The sequence below is a fragment of the Rhinolophus sinicus genome, linkage group LG06, assembly GCF_036562045.2.
Source record: "Rhinolophus sinicus isolate RSC01 linkage group LG06, ASM3656204v1, whole genome shotgun sequence".
Taxonomy (NCBI): Eukaryota; Metazoa; Chordata; class Mammalia; order Chiroptera; family Rhinolophidae; genus Rhinolophus; species Rhinolophus sinicus.
The window spans coordinates 39,821,541-39,842,275 of record NC_133756.1 but is presented as its reverse complement, the minus strand read 5'-3'; the positions used below and the strand labels follow the sequence as shown (position 1 = coordinate 39,842,275).

Here is a 20,735-nt window from a genome sequence, read left to right as displayed (position 1 = left end):
TGGATAAGTAGGTTAAGGATTAGTCACTAGAAGATAAGTAGGATGGCAGTGTAATTTATTTTCCAAGTCAGGACACTTTTGAGAGAGAAAGGAGATCCCATTAGCAATTACTTCAGGACAATAAGCATTTGTAAACTGAGACTACCTCAGACAAATTAGACTTACGGTTATCCTATAGCGATAGGATAGCCTTTCTGTAGTTCTGGACAAGTTGACAAAGCCACACATTTGTAAGAAACTGTTTAGGCTTTCTTAGATTCTGAAAATGTTTAATGCATCTGAAAATTAAGTCATATGTTCCTCTACAAAACACCTTTTCTTTCACTTAGGAGGAATTTCAGCAATTTGCAGCAGTCGTTCAAGCTGGAATGGAAATTGGTTGGTTGAGACCTGTAATAGGTTCTCAGTATCCATTGGAGAAGGTGGCCCAGGCTCACAAAAATATCATTCATAGCAGTGGGGCTACTGGGAAAATGATTCTTCTCATATCATGATTAATTATTTCATGTATTTCCTATGTAATTAGAGGTTTCTTACTCCAGTTTTACTTATGCTGTCTTTGCTTTAATTAGCATTCATTTGATTCATTGAGTTTTTCATATTAAAAAACAAGATTTGTCTTTAGAGATCCTGGGTATTGGAGTACAATTTGTGTTAGAGCTGGCAATATTCCTTAGGCCTTCTACCTGTAATCAAGCAGTCGTCATAGTAGGAAATAGAATGTTGTCATTGCCATTGGCATGCATTATAGACATTCCTGATCATTCATTTCATACCTTTGACTAAAACATGCTAATTAAAAATCACACTGCTTGATTTCCAAGACTGTATTCTTCTCATAAAGCTTCTTCAGTCTCTAATTAGCCTAGAATTGTATTTGACTCTGAAGATTTTCTAGACTAAACAAGACCCCTTTTCCAAACTAATCTCATGGAGATCTACAGGTCTCTTGGAAGGGCAAAATAAACAATGTCCCGAGAAATTTATTAGTTTTCCAATATTTCCCTAAATATTTACTTTGTTAATGGTTGATTACCAATAATCCATATATTTTGTGAAGACAGCAGCCTTATCTTTGGTATAATATGATGCCAGGTGTATAGTCTCCAAATAGATACTTACAGATTGATTTGATTTCAAATTAGATTTAGAATTATCTGTTTGTCTAATGGGGGTCACCTATTTTTATTTAAATTAATAAACAAATTTGACACATTAAGAATGATGTGCCTTTGTTTTTATAACGTGGAAACCTGCAGTAAATTCTATAGGAAATTTAAAACTGTTTATCTGGTTTGTCTTGATGCAGTCCTCGCCTTACTTCACTCTTACATCACTCGTGATGGCCCTTCCTAACAGTGTTCGGGGCTGAAGTCTTTGTCTAAATTTAGTAAAGGAATGATTATGTAGAAATCTTGCCATCAATATTAAGCCCAAGGAAATGAGGTTTGATTGTTGATGTTCTGGTTTTCCTTCACATGAACACAGCTTCCTGTCTGCTGCTGCATTAAGTGCTTGCTTCTCTTGACCTGATTTGTTGTTTTGAATGACAATCGTATTTCCAGTTTGAACACAAAATCCTGCTTTAATAGTGAACAGAAAGCACTGCTAAGTTCTACAATTGAGGGTTGTTTTGGCTTCTGGCTGAAAGGGCCATGGCTGAAGTGTTTTGGCTATTAGCATTTTCCAAGTTTATTCACTATTTCTTTTACAGGTCAGCATCCTGTAAAAAAACATGTTTGAAAAAAGTGTTAAAAAGCAATGTCATGAATCTAGAGACTAGCATTTCATATACATCCTAAAATGAAGGATTTCTTCCCATGTAAAAAACCAAGGAATAATTATTCTGTAAAAGTCAGTGTAATCTGTTTGCACATTCACCTTATCTATATAGAATGAGCTAAAGCACACTGCTGACTTAATAATTCACAATCCATTGACACAGTCCCGTGCATTTCAAAGGCAAAATTAGCCAAACTTTCTGGACTAGTATATTTATGATTATGTAACATTGGACACGTTCCCTGTACGAATCTCCTTGTAGTTCTAGTTCTATTCTTGTCGCAGTTTTCAGCCAACTGTACTCACTGCTCTGTTGGTGCCTGTAGCCCGAGGGCTACTATACCAGTCACCAGTGCTGTCGTCCCTGACCACAGGGGAGAATAACCAGTAGAATCGACAAGCATTATGTCACGTCTCAACCGTCTGAACTTCTGTTCCTTTTTGCTTTGACCTTAGACGTATATTTGCTTAGAATCATAAATTGTGTTAGAAACCAGATGGATCAGCCACCCCAAGCTTAAGAAGGTGAAACGACATACCAAGTGTCACATGACTCATAGGCTCAAACTCAGCTAACATTTTTGAGTAGCCTTTGGATATAAAACCTGAATTTTAATTTCCAGGCCTTTGGCTTTCCTGGCTTGCTGTACGTCCGGCTGCCATGGGCGTTGAGCTGCCTGCTTTTAAGCCTCATTTTACCTGAGATTCCTAGTTTCTTACCCTATGCATCATCCTTGCCTCAGCTGTCACTTATCTCCCAATTTGACAGTTTTTTATGAAGGGAGTATTCTATTCATCCATTACTTCAAAATATTTATCGAGTACTTAAGAGTCTGAAGGCACGTGCTAGAATTTGAGGATTCAAAGATGTATAAGACATTCAAGTGTATACATCCTTGAGATGTATAAGACATCCTTGAGTTGAGTAGGGACAAGAACCAAGTAAAACATATTTTTAGAGTATTGTATATATACATGTAGGTTATTGTGTATATACATGTATATATTATACATACATATGTATGTATGTATAAAGAGATTTCTTTTTAAATTTTTTTCTCATGCAGTTATGGGGGCTGACAAGTCTAAATCTATAGGGCAGGCCAGTGGGGCTTTTATATTTCAGTATGAAAGCAGAATTCTTCCTCTGGGAAACCACAGTTTTTGTTCTTAAGACTTTTGACTGATTGAATGAGGCCCACCTGCATTATGAGGGAAATCTACTTAAAGTCAGCTGATGACTCTGTAAACATAAAACTAACCATCACAAGAGGTGACCTGGAAACACAGATGAGGAGCTCTTAGTGTAGCTTGGGATTTCAATTAACATTTAATGTCTTTGATGTATTTATTTGTTAGCTCCCTCTATGCATAGTGGCTTTAGCCAGAGAAGTACAAAATCACTTGGATGTTTCTGAAAGGGAAAGGTAGCATTTTTAAATATCCTTAGCTCAGCTTTACTGAGGCAAGAAATTGTGTGCCAAAACTTACAGTGTAAAGAGCTTTTTTCTGTATAAGATAACTATCAAGAACAGCAAAACCTATTAGGTCACTTTGGCCTCGTTCTCTGTGTCTTCAACCATGTCTCACGGAAAGGAAAACCCCTCTCAGCTCAATCCTTAATTCTCTTTCCAATACTACCATTTAATACATTTCTAAAATGTCATTGAAAGTGATCATAAAACAATTTCATTGATCCATGGGGCTTTAGGAATAGCTCATATTGTGGGAACTTCCTACATCCAAGGAAAGAGTCTAGGAAATGTGATATCATAGAAAGAAATCTAAAGACACCTTGATCTTTGTCATTGACCAGTAGGTGTTGCTGGGGACAGTCCCATGTATGTTATGTAAGAGTGAGTCTTGATCCCAAACCCACTGCATGATACAGATGCTCATTAAAGAGCGTTCAGCACGTCCTGGATTTGTCCTTTCCCAGCTCCATGTAGAAAGACACACAGAGACTGCAACAGTACTAGACAACTAAAGGTAAGAGGAAACCCTGTGCCAAAATCCATTGGGAATTTGTACTAACTCCAGTGTCAGTCATTTGATTCATTGACCCAAATTAGTTGCAGAGTAGATAGGAAAAAACCTCAACTCAGTCATTGCTTCCAACTCAAGACACAGGAGGTACACTGCCTAGAATATCAACTCCTTAGCCACAAATAACTGAGCTAGCTGGAGATTTATGCCCATCCCTCAGTGTCTCTCAGCTTCTTGCTTTCACCTGCCCTTTAGAGACTACAGGTTTCCATTTGGGGTACAACTGCAGATTCAGGAGGGCGGGGGACTTTGTACCTTGGATGTACCGTTGCACAGAGAAAGCCTTGCAAATGGGTGGAGAGTGGAGGACCGCCGGATTGCAGTAAGTGCTTGACTGCCGCAGAGCCAGATTATCTAGGAATCAGAGCCGCAGACGTTCATGCCTTGGTCCAGCAGGCACTAGCATTGACACGAGGTACTTATGCGGCCACCTTACTCCAGGTGTAGATTTGAAAGGAACTGAGCTGCTGCATGAACAGGGAGGAAAGCCAAGGGCATGTGAAGCCCTCTGGTAGAGTTGGTAAGAGCGTGGGTGTGGAGGCAGGAGGCCTGGCTGTAAGACCTGTCTCTACCCCTGACTAGCTGTCGAGTCCTGGGAAAATTGCTTTGTCATTCAGAGTCTCAATTTTCTCAGGGTAACATGGGTGTGATATCTACCTTAGAGTTTGTAAGAAGTAAACAAGATAATGTCTACGAAATACTTAGCACTCTGTCTTACACAAAGTGCTTAAATAAATATTCTTTCAATGTTACGTGCCTGCCGTAAAGGAAGAATAAGTTAAAATAAAGAAGAGGAATAAACGGAGTATTCTGAAATTTGCAAAAGTGAAAGGAAACCCCACATGCTGTTCCCATAGGAGGTATGAATCAGCATAGCTGACACTGGAAAACTTCATTGGTCATACGGGTAATTTGATCCCTCTCCAAAAAAGTATAGAAAAGAGATGAGAAAAAAAATAGAGCAAATGAAAAACAAAAAAATGCAACCTTTGAACTATAAGTGTGCTCCCACAAAAAAAACCAGTAAAATGAAAGAAGTAATAATTAAAACTTTCCTGAGCTAGCCAACAAGAACTAAATTGATTCACTGATGGTATTTATGTCTATGCAAAATTAATGAAAACTAGTAGTAAGATATCTTTAAAAATTTTAAGTTTCACATAATTAGATGTTGGAAGGAAGCGTGCAGAAGAATCATTATTTATAGTTATATTATTCAAAACCTGGAGAATGCAAGAGAACAAATGGAGAAACCATTAATAAGTTCAGAAAGGTGGTTAATTGCATAATAAATATACAAAAATTAATATAAAGCAGTTGATCAGTTAGAAAAATATGGAAAAATATTCACAATAACAGTACTACTATTACTAATTTAAAAAGCAGTGAAATGTAAGTGACGACATTTACAAGAAACATATAGGACCTTTAAAAAGAAAACTGTAAAACCTTCCTGGGGGATTTAAAAGAATACTCAAAGGAAGAATTCTTAGTCAGATTCATGTAAAGACTTTCCTTCCTGTCATACTCTAGAAATTCAAAGTGATTCCAATCAAAATCTTAATAGGACTTTTTAGGAACCTGAAAAAATATTTCTGAAGTTTTTTTAGTGGAAAAATGGGCAAATAGCCATAAAAATATTCATGAAAAAAAGTAATGAGTTGGAACAAATTGCAGCAGATATGAAAATTTTTTACCATGTTAGAGTTACTAGTGATATTAGTCCAAGGATAACTAGACCAGTGGAACAAAATAGAGTCTAAAAATGCTTCTCACTTTTGTGGGTGATAAAAATGGCTTTTCAATGGGAAAATTCAGTAAAACTGGCTACCTATTTGAGAGGTGAAAAGCCTCTTATACCATTACTCAAAAGCCATTTTTCTTTTATAGTTTTACCAAACTATAAAAGAAACAGCAAAGTAGGAAAAATAAAAAAAGATCTCCAAAACCAGATAACAATGAATAAACTTAAGAATTTTTCAAATTAATTAGTAAATAATGAACATTCCCACAAGAGAGATGGACATGGGTAGATAATTCATACAAGAATAGGTACATATAGCCAGCAAACTTATGGAAAGTTGTTCAACCTCATTAGTAATACAAGAAATGGACACTTGTGGACTGTTGATGAGAATATAAAATTGTTTCTGTTCTGGAGAACTAGCTGATAGGCAATGTCTTTAAGATTAAAATGTGACCCCTCTTGAACTCCTTAATTACACTATAAGAATTTATCCTAAAGAGATAGACATGTCTGTAGAGACATACGTCAAGATTATTTTCATTGCAGCATTGCTTATCATAGTAAAATATTGGAAACAACCTAAATTTCCATCAATGGAGTGATTAAAAAGCTAATATATTTACATGGTGTAATACTGTGTAGCTATTATGATTCTGTATATCTATAGTTCCTAACATGGGAAGATGTTCAAGGCATAGTATTAACAATGTTAAGTTTAAAAAGTAGATACAGAATATGTTTAACATAATTCCACTTCTATATAATTGTCCATGTTTACTTCTGCCTTTCAAGAGATATTTGATAGATATTTATCAAAATATTTTGTGTTAGTGGTGAAGTTATAAATATCTCCCCTCCCCCACGACCTTTTATTTTTCCGACATTTTAAAATATTTTCAACAAAAAGTTATTTTTCACAAATCAGTAGCTAAATTTTAAGATAAATGCCTTCCAAAGTAATAAATATTAGGCTCTAAATAATATACTCTGAAATTTAATGACATTTATTTTGGTTTTTGATATTAAACTATTGCCAGTGAGAAAACATTCAGCCTAAGAAAAAGCTTAAAGGAGTTTATTTGAGCCAAACTGATGACAATTGCCAGGAAGCAAAGTCTCAATGGATTAAGAAAATGCTCCAGAAAATGGCTGTTTTGCAACTTATTTTATACATTAGAATCAAAGGAGGAAGGATACATGAAATCCATTAAGGGGGTGGGAGAAAGCAAAGCAGGAAAATCTCTGGGATTGGATAAAAAGAAAAATGGAGAGACACATACTTCTTTAACGTTGGTGAGTACAGGATACTTAATAGCATTTTACAGCACATAGAGATGGTATTTGGGGAACAAGATAACAATGAGGGATTTTGTAGTTTCCTGCTCTAATGTGGGGGGTTGTACCCCTTAAGGGGTGGAGAAAGGAATTACTCTTACCTTCCAAGGGTGTGTTACCTTAGATGCAAAAAGATGACAGACAGGCTCATTTAAGATAAAGACTGATCTTTGTCAAGGAAGCTACCGGCCAAGGATGTGACTTCCCTCTATGGTTCACCTTGGTTAGGAACAACCATCTTATTCAGTCTCCTGAGCTTGTCAGGTTTGACATGTGGTCCCTTTTCTGTCCACGCTATTTATATATATCTTACCTAGAATCTTCTGTAATAGTATGTCCACACATTCAGAATTAGTTCTTACCTGTGCTGATAATTTATGATTTATTCTTTACATGCTCTGTAAAAAGCTGTAATGTATTTGTATTAAATTTGTACATAGTGGATCATAGTGATTTATTTTTTTCTTGTTTTTGAAATAATAAATTGTCCTTATCAAATAGTCCATTTTGTTTTAAAAAGATAAACTATTCTTCAGGTGATGAAAACTATCTGATCATGGGGATCAGATAGTGTTTACATTTCTAGTAATGAACTTTCAAGATTTAACTTGTGGTTAATAAAAAACCCAAGATGAACTTGGGCTTATCAATTTGTTTTGGATGTTTATTTTGATTGCAGCATCCATTTGAAATCCAATTGTAAGCATCACTTCTAATCAAAGCACTTCTAGTAGGTGTGACAAATGCATTTGAACAAAATAGTACCCATGTATTATCCGGTGAAATATTATTTTGCTTAGGAATTAACACTATATATAATTCTGTTTCACAGTTTATTCATGTAATTTGAGTTTTTATATGCCTTGTAGTTTCTTTTAGTCTGGAGTAAGTTTTGAGTTTATTAGATGGTTTCACGTAGTCTTGTTTATAGACCCATCACTGTAGCTTCTAAGTGCTTCACAGATTATGTTCCCTTTTATGTCTATCAATCTACATTTCCACACAAATGAAAACTCTGAAGTTGCTGGAATTCTTTACCGTTTTATTGTCAGCCTGCTAGTTAACCAAATGAGGAACACTGTTTTCCAGAGTTTGTTCCACTCACTGGCAGGCAATTTATCTGGAATTTTTTTTTCACAATAAAGAAAATACCAACCCTATTCAAACTTACGGATGTATTTGCATCCTTTTGGCTTTATCTCCTGTTTCATTAGAAGTGATGACCACCTCCCACCCTTCTTTTTAAGCATAATGCCTCCATCTTTTCTTTGAATTACATTGCTCTGGCCTCTTCATGAACTTTGCTCTATCAGGTATCCCCTGAATCTTGTAGCTTCATCATCTCTCTAAAAATATAAACACCTCAGTTTTTTCCCATCCTCACTTTCAGAACATTATTCTGCTCATATCCCTGGTCTCTCTCAGGTTCCTTTTCAAACATCTCTCCTTACACTCACCTCTTAATTGTTGGTATGCTTTCTTTTTATTTCTATTTTATTTATTTGTTTCAGGTGTACAAAACAATGTAAAAAGTTAGACATTTACACCTCTCACAAAGTGATAACCCCCCCCTCCCAATCTACTACCCCTCTGACATTGTATATAGTTGTTACAATTCCACTGACTATTCCTTATGCTGTACTCCACTTATTGTGACTGCATATATACCATGTTTTCCCGAAAGTAAGACCTAGCCGGACCATCAGCTCTAATGCGTCTTTTGGAGAAAAAATTAATATAAGACCCGGGGACCATCAGCTCTAATGCGTCTTTTGGAGCAAAAATTAATATAAGACCTGGTCTTATTTTCCGGGTCTTATATTAATTTTTGCTCCAAAAGATGCATTAGAGCTGATGGTCCAGCTACATCTTATATTCGGGGAAACAGGGTATTAAATTATAGTTGACATTCAGTATTACTCAGCTTCAGGTGTACAGTGCAGTGGTCAGGCACTTACACTGTCCATGAAGTCGTCTCCTTAATAAGACAAGTGTCCATCAAATACCCTACAAAATCTTTACAACATTATTGATTATATTCCCCAAACTGTCTTTTGTATCCCCGTGGCAATATTGTGGTTACCGATTGTGTTTTCTAATCCTCTCACCTTCTCCCTCATCCCCACCCCCCCTCCCATCTAGCAACCCTCAGTTTTTCCTCTATATCTCTGAGACTGTTTCTGATTAGTTTGTTCATTTATTCTATTCTTTAGATTCCACATGTAAGTGAGATCATATGGTATTTGTCTTTCTCCGTCTGACTTATTTCACTTAGCATAATGTTCTCTAGGTCCATCCATATCGTTGCAAATGGTAAGATTTCATTATTTTTTATCATCGAGTAAGACTCCATTGTATAAATGTACCACAATTTCTTAATCCAGTCATCTACTGATGGGCATTTTGGTTGTTTCCACATCTTGGCTATTGTGAATAGCATTGCAATAAACATAGGGGTGCACATATTTTTTCAAATTAGCATTTTGGATTTCTCCAGGTAGATACCTAAGGTTGGAATTGCTGGGTCATAAGATAGTTCCATTTCCAGTTTTTTGAGATAACCTCCATACTGATTTCCATGGTGGCTGCACCAATCTGCAATCCCACCAACAGTGCCTGAGGGTTCCCTTTTCTCCACATCCGCGCCAGCACTTGTTTGTTGATTTATTGATGATGCCATTCTGACCGGAGTGAGGTGGCATCTCATTGTGATCGGTGTCCGAGCCTTTATCTCCAACCTGTTCTAAGGATGAATGGACTGATCACTTGGGTGTTTCACCGACTTCTCAAAATCATTATGTTCAGAATTGAATTCTTCCCAATCACAAACTGTTACCATAGAACCAGCTCAAAATGGTCCTATTCTGTTTACCCTATTGGTGAAGGAGGGATCCCCCACCCTAAGGAATGTGGTGGCTAAACACACAACACCCAACACTGGTCAAATGAGATTGGCAACAGTTATTAGTCACATATACTCACAATCTGGGGAAGATGGCACTGAATGCCAAGAGACAGGCCATATGGGTTTTGCACATGGGAGCAGAAAGCACCAGAAGGGCTTGTGGGAGGCAAGTTTTGTAGTAACAAGAGGTTTGAGTAGCCCCTGGCTCCCGTGGGGGTGTGTGTGATTGGTTTATTTGAAGAGTTTCACAAGCTGGCAGAGAGGTAAGACTCAATAAGTTGAGGACAGGATGGGGTGTAGCCAATCCAGTTGATAAAGGAACTAAGTGGGTGGAGAGCCTTGCCCACCAAGTGGGTGGCACATCTGGCAAGAGTAGGAGAATTCCAGCTAAGCTTTTACATTCGTTTGTTTGTTTTTATGGTAAGTGCTTAGTAAAGACTAGCTGTCACGATTATTGGTCTCTCTTGTTACTTGGCTTTGCATCAAAGAGAACTGCCCATGGTTTGACATTAATCCCAGAAGTACCATGTCCCTGGGTTTCTGGAATCTTAAAATATTATTACCCTTTGCTGCACTGGAAGCTTGAAAAAAATAAATGAGTTAAATTAGCATCCCTGGCATCAGCATCCTGCATATTACATTGTAGGCCAATAACTTTCAAACGGTTTATTACGCATAAAACTCACCTGGGGAGCTTGTTTAAATGCAGGTTCCTAGGCATCCCGCCTCCTGTTCTGATTCTGGGATTGTGTGGGTCCTAGGCATTTGCAAATGTTAACAAATACCCTTGAGGTCCTAAGAAACACTGTGAACAACCCTTAATTGGTGCTGGCTCCTGCCCTCCTGTTGCTGCCACTCCTCCTTCGGCTCCTTTTTTAGGAGGCGCTGCACCTTTAAAGGCAGCACCTGGAATTTCAGCCTTACAATGTGATAACCTCCTGAAGAAAATCTTCCATGACCGCCCCTACTCAGAGTTATGAACCTTTTCTCTGCTCCTAGAGTAAATCTGATCACTCGCCGCTCTGCCAAGGGTGTTATGTTCTTTGTGAAAGAAGACCGGTCTACACACGCACACACACACCCCACAAACAGAAACAAATAAGCACACTTAACACTATTGCAAATTACTATTTCTTTGCCTGCGTCCCTGATTAGAGTGATGTGAATTTCTTGAGTGCGGGGGCTGTGTTTTTCATTTCCTAAACCCATCTCTCTGTTTCACCAATGGAAGGCAGTTAGCAAACGTTTGTAGAATAAATTGATAAGTATGTATTACACACAGATTCATGGAATGTACCTTATTTCTGCATGAAAATGTACTCAAACAATGCGTTTGAGAAGTAAAAGTTCAGAACACTGATTTTACTGAAGAATAGGGAATGTGTACGCGGTGGGTCCTAGCACTGCTCGTTTTCCCTAGGAGAGTGTCGGAGGCAGACCAAGGGACTGGGGTACACACGAGAAAAGTTAGCAGCAGCACTAGCATTCTTGGAACCACAGGACCAGGGAAAGTAGACTTGGTCTCGATAGCCTGAGTCCCCCCAGAAATACTTGGGGAAGATTTCTCAGGGTGCTGGATGCCCTAAACCAGACACCGGACTCACGGAAATCATAGAGTTGGTGTCATTACTATTTCTGTGACCTTGTTTGCCTCACTTCCAGTCCCCAAATGGTGAGGACTGGGAAAATTTATGTTAATACGCCTTTCTAAAGTGGCTAGAGAGGGGAGCAAACAGCTTCCAGAGCAGAGGTCATTTAAAGTCCTTTTGCCCTGTTTTAATTGCACCTGCTCTTGGACTTCATTCAGTCCCCCATTTATTTGATCCCTCGTCACTTGTCAGTCCATTGCCCTTAACCAGCCCTCACATTCCACCAAGCCTCGGTGGACACCAGAAAACCCTCAGTTACCTTGAACCATCATCCTTCTACAAAAATCACTCATTGAACCCTAACCCTGGATCAAACCCGTAGTCAATTTCCAATTTCCAGCTTTATTTTCATCACTTCGCTTCATCTACCCAATGAAATATCAATCATATGCAGTAGGGGCTGGCGCACCTTCTGTAATTTCTCCTTCAAACCCAAAACTTTCCTGCCTCTACTCCTGTCTGTGCCATGTATACCCCTTTTCCAGATATATTTTGAAATGAATCGTTTGATTGATTTTTAGATGATCTGTATATAGCTCTGTGTGCAGTATTTAGAAAACGAGCAAAGCATTTATCCCTCTGGGAGGTAGGTAGAATGTGGGAGCAGCTGCTCATCCGGTGTCACTCAAACCCTTAGGAAAGCAAATTGCTATAAACCACAGGATAGGAAAGGAGAAGGAATGGCTGAAGCTTAGTATAATCGGCAGTTGCTAATCAGGAGGAGTGAATATTTTCCTCTTTTGATGTAATTCCTTTGCCCTAGAGTTTAAGCTTCTCGAGGTGAGGAGTGAGACCGAGCACAGTACTACAGGAAAGCAGGCCCTCGGATGTTTGAGGAGTAAAGGATTATGATGGTCTGTTTGGTTTTCCTACCTGGGAAATTTTCTTTCAAGTTTTACATACAAACATACATATACACAAGGTAATATATGCATATATAATTTTAAGTTTAAATTGTATCACAGAAGAACACATAAGGAAGCACACGTTTGTACATTAACTATAATTTGGAAATTTGACATTTGTATCAGGTATGGAAAAGTTGGTTTTATGTGCTTTCAAAACTTAGATCTGGGTACCTTGCTTCAAAGAAAACTTCACTTAGATTCTGGGCATCTTGCTTCAAAGAAAACTTCACTTTAGATGAGTAAGAGAAAAAATGGAATTCCTAAAAACATAAAAGTAAAACCAATCCATTAAAACATTTATTTTTCCTTATTATTTCGGTTGGATGAAGCAAGCAACAAACCCTCTTAACCTTATATAATTTATACCTTGAAAACTTTTATCAGCCTAACTCTTACACTTATGTTCTACATACAGAAAGTGCATAACATAGGTCAGTATTACTTTTTAATGGGTCAATTCAACTTAGTAAGGGTAAAAAAAGCAATTTATGTGCTTCAGTAATAACTTCCACTTGTTTTAAACTTGTTTTATTAAAGCTTGCAATTCTATTTAATTGGCACATAATTTAATTGCCACATAAGTTATTCAATTATGTGCTATAAATGGAAAATGTTTATAGGCAATCATATCTCTTTTGTTAAAATCTGAAATGCTAGATATTCCTCAATCTTATGTTTATATGTAATTCCTTCATGCTGATTTTTTGCATTGCACAATTGAGTTATATTTTAAATTGATTTTGCTATTGTTTACAATGTGTGTGTGTGTGCATTTTTTTAATTGTATTTCAGTAACTCATTCAAACAGCCACAATTTAACCTACTTTAGTAATGAAAACAAAGACCCGGAAGACCCATGTTTCTTTCTTTACGGAAAGTACAGTATCATGATTCTCCACACGATGCTCATTTAGCCCAAAGATGTCCTACCCTCCAATCTTTGCCTAATTCCAGCATGTTACTTTTGAAGGTTTACCTTATGTGTTACTTCTACTTGGAAGGCTATTCTGACCTCACTAACAGGTGAGATGGCTCTTCTCCATGTTTGTTTAAGCAGAATAACAATATAGAGTCAGACAGAACTAGGATCTAGCCTTTATCTTTCACTAGTGTGGCAACCTTGGCTTTATTAGGCCTCCAGTTTCTCGGTTGGAAATCAGGAATAATAACGACTTTATTGGATTGTTATAAAAAGTATATTAGGTAAGTCTTATTGTGCCTTTGCACAATGCTTGGCACATAGAAAGCCTATAAAAAATTTAGCTCTCTTCTATTAAGTACTCAATAAATATATGTTGGATGAACAAATGGATTGCAATTATCTATTTTTCCAGCTTTATCAAGGTACAATTGACTACCTATTGACTCGTCTGACTCCCACTGCTCTGTTTATCCAGGCATGGGTTGGTGGTCTTTTGTCTCATGTAAGGTAGAAAAGAGTACCTGCCATATAGTAAGTGGTTGGTAAATGGTAAAAACCTCTAGCTTGCCCATCTGACTAAAAACTTTCATAAGTACTTCAAATAAACATTCATTTAACAAATATTTATTAAGCACCTACTTTGAGCCAGTCATCGCTCTACAGGCAGGTTATACATCCGTGATAGTGTCTGGTTTCATATTATTCGCATTTTGGTGGAGAGAGATGACAGAAAGCAAATAGGCAGGTAAGTACGTGGTATGTTGAGTGATGATAAGAGCTATACATAGAAATAGAGCAGAGTAAGGGGCGAGGGAGTGTGGGGAGCCGTTGCTATTTTATGTAGTGTAGTCAGGAAAGCCTCTCCATGAAGGTGATAACGCGTATTTGAACAAGATACCTAAAGGAAATGATGGAGTCAGTCATGCAGGTGATATCTGGACATAGAGCTTTCCAGGCAGAGGGAAAAGCAAGTGCAAAAGCCCTGAGGAAGGAGTGTGTGTGTGGTGTGTTTCAGGAGGATCAAAGAGCCCTGACTGGGTTGGAATGAAGGAGAGGAAGAGTAGCAGATGACATCAGAGAGGTAGCAGAGAGCCGTGTAGATCAGTGGAAATGTTTAGAATTTTAATCTGAGGTAGATGGAAAAGTGTATGCATTAGGGTTTGGATACAGAAATAAAAACACTCTTGTGTAAAGCAAAAAGTGGTTTATACAGGGAGAAAGTGCTCAGACATCACCAGAAAAGGAAAGAGGATAGCGTCTAGGCAGGACCTCCAGTAATGACTTAGAATAAAGCTGTAAAGTACCTGCCAAGGGGAGTTGCTATCTCTGCACCTATCAAGAAGGAGGGGAGTTAGAAGGACCACTTAGCTGCAATCCAGGGATTGGCAAACCACCAGCAACACCACATCCACTTCTTACCACCCAAAGAGTTAGTGACTAAGACACCAGAGCATATGCAGAAAAAACCAAGGTCTCCACAATGCTGCCTACCAGTGCAATGGCCACGTGTCAGGAAGATCGCCCCATTAACTTCTGTTGTTCAAATCTGGCTTGGATGCCTGTAATTGGGAGAACTTAATTTTATCACAATGAGAATACTTAATTTTATCACAATGAGAAGACCACTAAGGAGGCCGTTGTATAATCCAGTGAGAGATGATGGTGTTTTTGTGTACTCTTGTGCTGGAAGAAAGGTTTAATCGAGTCCAACTCACTCATTGAACTGATGTCATTCACATTCATTCATTCATTCATTCAACAGTTTATGTATTTTATAATAAAATAGACTGCATCTCTAAATATCAAGGGAATATATCTGTGTGATCTTATTGAAACTGGCTAAACATTTCTGTAAAAGCTTGAGTGAAATGCAGATGACTATATGAATCAAACCTTAATTTAAACCATCTTCCCTATGATGGCTACATACATCCAAAGATTTCGATAGATTTTTAAAAGTTTTCTTTCATTCATTCAATATATCAAAAGATGTATTTATGTATCTCTTATTTTGAATTCCCTTGGCCACATGTAAAGCATGTCAAAGCTTGTGGGAAAGCCAGTTTTGGGCAATCACTGTCTCTCAGGCATGACAGGACCAGGACACCTGTCATATTTGGCAATATTGCTTATTTATCTGGAGACTCATTATTTTATAGATTGAGATGTGGCAAACATTCTGACAGATCAAGATTATGTAGCCAAAGGTGGTTTTTATTAAAAAACTTGGAGTTACATTTTTTTTTCCAATTCTTGAAATTCACTTTGATGTAAAATTCCAAAATACGAAATAAATGCCACCTGATGACATTTAAATTAGCATCTGAAATACATGTTGTAGATATTAAGCAGATGATTCAAGAATAGACTTCATAATAAGCATAACTTATTTTCTGATCATCGAATATTTTTGTAGGTAAAAATAATTCAGCTTACCTGTTTAATTACTGTGGGATACGTATTCACAAGTGATGGTTGTAACCACATTACCTGACAACACTAAGTCACTTTATGTTTGAACTTTTATTCTCTGTGCTGCTTTTAGTCTGTTCAATACATATTTTGTTTTTGAAAAGAATGTTTTCTGTAATAATTATTCTTGTGGAACCATGTAATGTGTTGAGTGAAATGATTTTTCAAATGCTATCATTTATATATATATATATAGTACCCAAAGGTTGGTACTATATATGGAAGACATGTTATCTGATTTCTTCTTTTTGTAAGGCTTTATAAGTTTTGTTTCAATGTTCCTAAATAAGGAAGGGATAGTATATTGTTAAGTAGTATGATATAGATGGTTAGATTATGCTAAAGCTTTATAAAGTTATGTTTTTATATATAAAAGACTTGAATTAAATAATCTTACTCTTCAACTATTACAGGTCAACTATGTTTAATAAAGCAGAGAATTTTAGTTTATTTCTAAAATATTTTTTCACACTTCATGGTTTGGAATATTGTTTAAATGGATGTAACATATGCATGTTACATATAAACATATATATATGTGTGTGCATATATGTAGACATACATTGTGTATACATGTATATGTACATATGTATCTTTTCATAAACTGAACTATCTACTCATGGAAGACGAGGGATTTATATTACTTCTTCATATGTGTATCTGTCATGGTAGCTCATACATAGAAACACCCAGTAAATACTTGTTGAATAAGTGAACATAAGTGTATGTCCTTGTGTGATACTTAGTGAACACAATGTAGTCCTTAAATTTATTGTGACAACAAGGAAAATCATGGCCTCTTTTGCATTATATTTAATTTCTCAATTTATAATTAGGGCTGTTCACTTAAAAATTTTAACCTTCCTTTGAAAAACATTACAGTTATCCAAATTTCCCAAGGAACTAGGGTGCCTTTTTATGGAAGTATTTAAGCACTGTTGCTACAGATTGGTGTCTCTGGGCTCTTGTTTCCAAGTGGCAATCATTAAATGTATTCAGGTGAGATCAACATTTTTTGAAAGTTTCCAAATTTAGTTTGTAAAATTGTGTCCTTGGATTGTGGAGCAATTATGCTTCCATGTGATGAGAAATAGTTCAATTCTTTCCTAAGACCACATACAAAGAAAAGGAAGATATCTACATTAAAAGATACGCCTTTCTTTGTTTAAGGAAAAGAAATGTTCCTTTCATTTTTATATAAAAGCCATATAAACATCAAGTAGCTTTAAAAATCATTTTTCTGAGAGTCCACTTCCAAACAAGCTGTAACATAGGCTGATGCTCTTTCCTGAAACTCTTTCTCCTCCATCCCCACACTCTCTGCCCCGATTCAGGCCCTCATTTCTCTAGAGCTCTTTTAACAGCTTCCTACTTTACTTTCCCGATCTTAACTAATCTTCCTCTTTCCCTGCACACTGCAGCTAGGGTGATTTTTTCTAGTGGGAAAATCTGATCCTATCACTTTCATGCTTACACCTTCCCACGGGTCCGTGACGCCCAGATCATAAAACCCACTCTTCTTAGTTGAGCTTTCAAAGGCCTTTTGGGTTGGGGCCCTGTCCATCTCTCTAGCCACATCTCTCTCTACGCTCTCTGTTCTCCAGGTGGACTGAGAAGCCTTCCGGTCAGTGAACACATGGTCTCTCAGCCTGTGCACATGCTGTTTTAGTTCCCAATGTGAGGCACCATCTGCTCTTCATTCCCTGCAGGATTCCTACCTTGTTGCGTTGCAACACCTACACATCCGTCGAGACTTCAGCCCTCCCCTGTGCGGCCCTCCCGGGTCCGTGAGAGTAAGCTGCCTCTGTGGTCCCTTCTAACATCTTCCGTGCACACAGCACAATGACAGTGCTGACATACTTGATCGTAATCTCTTTTTGGGTAGGTGTGTGGATAGAGATGTTTCTTCCCCAGGAGGAGGTTAGATTCTTGAATGTAAGGATCATATCTTGCCCTATCAGTAGTTCCAGTGCCTGTCACAGAGCCTGAGACATACCAGGTATTCACAAAAGATAGGTTTGTTGGAATAAAATCTGTCTGGGAGGAAGGGCCGTTTTCTAAGTTAGTTTTTGCTGCTGTTGACAAAATGCTGTTTGCTCCTCACCAGACGGTGTCGCCCTAGCTCTACATTTTCAGTACGGTTTTTGGCTTTTCAGCTTTGCTCTAACATATTAATCGGGTTGTTATGGGAAGATGATAATTTAGGCACTGTTTACAGAATAAAACTGATTTAACCTTCAGTTTTTCTGTGAACATTTTTTTTTCCAAATGTAGCGTTCCATCTGAAATTGCCAAAATAAAAAGGAAGACTTCAAATTTAAAAAATGATTAGAGCGAAATAAAAATTCAAGCTAGGACATCAAGTTAAGAACACAGGAAAAATGTGAAGCACAACATCAACACCTCAGAATGGTAATGGCACAATCATAGCTATAGCTGCACAACTGTTTCTGTCTCATAAAGCAACACACAAGTTGTGTTTGGTATTTGAGCAAAAGCATTCAAAGGAAAAATAGGGCCCAGAATGAAATGGGCTTTGTTTGCAGGGTGTCTTTAACTTGGAAGAGCTTAAGATCCTGCACAAAGAACTTTTAACGACAGACCCAAGAACATGACACGTGTAACAAATTTACAAACCGAGAATGAGGGGAAATGGAGAAGGAAACAGAAAAGCAAACACAAGGAGATGATAAATGACCCTTGAAGGTATGAAGACACACAGTGAAGAACATTTTAAAAATAAGATAGAAAGTGGCCAGGTGCACATTACCGAATACTTGCAGCTCAGAGCAGTAAAGGAGATAGAGAGTGTGGGAATCAGATGATCCGAGTTACAGACTGTAAAATGCACTGGCTGTGTGACCTAGTGCTATATACGAGATCTGACCTCTCAGATGGTTCATATTTTCAAACATAAAATCCAGCCTGTCTGCAAATGGTGTTGTGAGGGTCTAGTAACATAATGCATGTAAACACACTCCATGTTCTTTAAAATGCTATATTAACATGAAATAGCCTTAAGGGAGAAAAGTGAAGGTAACATTTATTGAGCATCTACCCTGTGCCAGGTAAGTGATGGGCACGTCCCATAAAAACACCTATTTCTTCCAGTGGGCAAGACTTTCTACCAGACAATAGCTTGCAACCACAGCCCGCTCCTTCCTGCATCCCCTCTCTTTCTTGGCCCTCTCACCATGATCCAATAAATACCTCTCAGATGTGGAAATTATAGCTATTACTGTCCATCCCTAAACGCTGAAGGATCTTCGTGAAGGGTGAGCTTTATTGAAACTGGTAGTTTTGAGCTTCAGCTGCCTGTGGTAGTAGGGTGTTAGAATTAGTGCTTCTAAGGCAGCTCTGGATGTGTTCGCTAACACATACTGGTGGAAGCTTTCTTTTGAAGGAAAAAGATGTAAAATAATTTGTCATCAGATCAAGATCACATATACCTCCAAGACCCTTTTTTAGGTGGATAGATGAGATTTTTTTTTTTTTTTTTTTAATTCGAAGGTTTCTTTATTACAGGGTGAAACCAGTTTTGGAAAATGATACTTTGGGACAGTAGGAATCACTTGCCCTGGGTGTGATCTCAATAAATGTTTACCAAATAAATTAAGGTTAGTCACTATGCCTGGGAACATCAACAATCTATGTTCCTAAGGTTATTGATATCAATACATGCACAGAATGGTAAGTTATCTAGTAGCTTGTGACTTCCATTCCAGAAATAATTGGATTTGAACAGGCAAACTATGTTTTCTTGCATGTGCATACTTTTGGATGCATTGGAGTCAAGAGTGTCATTATTCTTGTGAACTTTACATGGGCTGGGTGAAAAATAAGTAGCAAAAAATAAAATGGCAAAAGAGAGAAAGAAAACTACAAGATTTTATTCAGTTTAAGGTATAGAAAGCAAACCCTAGGGCAGTATATGTCTGAATTTGATCCTAACATTCTCTCCTTTTATTTGTCCTTGGCTTTCACACAGATTATAATTGAGGTATTTGCTGCTAAGAGAAACCAAACTGTGCAGGAAATTAAACTTTTCATCCTACAAAATTTGCAGACGTTTGGATCCGTATCACAGGAACACTATCAAAATATTAGCAATCTATGCAATGGATTATAACTTCCATAGATTTTCTTGTGCACTTTGGCAAAACTTCATTATTTCCATGGCTGTTGAACTGAGACTGTTGCCAGTCACTAAAAAAGGCAGGTCTAATATTATGTAAATTGCTGATGAGTAGCTCTATTCCTCAGCAAGTTTACCAGAGCTGCTATTTGATGTTTTGTACACAGTGGAATTAATGTTATTCCAGGAGGTAATCATAATGAACTAAAATTCACATCCACAAGGGAGACTGGACAGCAGGGCCGTCTTGCACTTTGGTCTTTATCTGTAATCAGATGTTTTATCACCACAAATCCTGTCTGTCAACTTCCCTCAAATAAGCTGGATTTATTCGTACAAGTTGTTACTCCTTGTTCCAGTAATGAACTCCACTTCTGTTGGTTGCTCAAAGAACCACGGAAAGCAGAGCAGAGGACCTGTCATTAGAGAGCAGACTACATAGGCGGTGGGAATTGGATATGGCTTTTAACTCCACACCATTGATGGTAATTTTTGGTTGCTTGCCTGATTTGCCTGGAGCAACTAAAAACATCACCTTAGGCCAATTCAGGCTAATTGGCAGCCTATGCAATGGTGCCAAATTTGAGAAATGATCGACAACTGGATATATATACTCAGAAGTGTGACCTTCCGGTTCATAGTCATTAGCACTCAGTCACTCAGGGCTGGCCTGCCCCAAAGACATTAGTGGAGGCTAGCCATTTGATAAGACCAAAGAGCGCTGGGCAGGAGCAGCAGCTCGTTCTCACCCAGGTGTGCACGATTCTTGTCATGCATCACTGACAGCACGGGCAAAGCTGGATGGCTTAGGGCCCATTTATGACCTTGTCTGAC

General features: G+C 37.7%; 1 protein-coding gene across 5 annotated transcripts in view; it reads left to right on the top strand.

Moving 5' to 3' along the window:
* Window positions 1-18,006, top strand: part of CRYZ (crystallin zeta) — a 40,707-nt gene extending 22,701 nt beyond the window's left edge. For 4 of the 5 annotated variants that reach the window (XM_074334956.1, XM_019743765.2, XM_074334954.1 and 1 more), the window contains one exon: window positions 330-1,222. In XM_074334956.1, coding sequence (XP_074191057.1) covers window positions 330-494 — 165 coding nt within the window. In that variant the 3' untranslated portion in view covers window positions 495-1,222. Of the gene's footprint in view, window positions 1-329; window positions 1,223-17,370 lie in introns of those variants that run through there. The other variant, XM_019743766.2, reaches the window with a different exon arrangement.
* The last annotated feature ends 2,729 nt before the right edge of the window (window positions 18,007-20,735 follow it).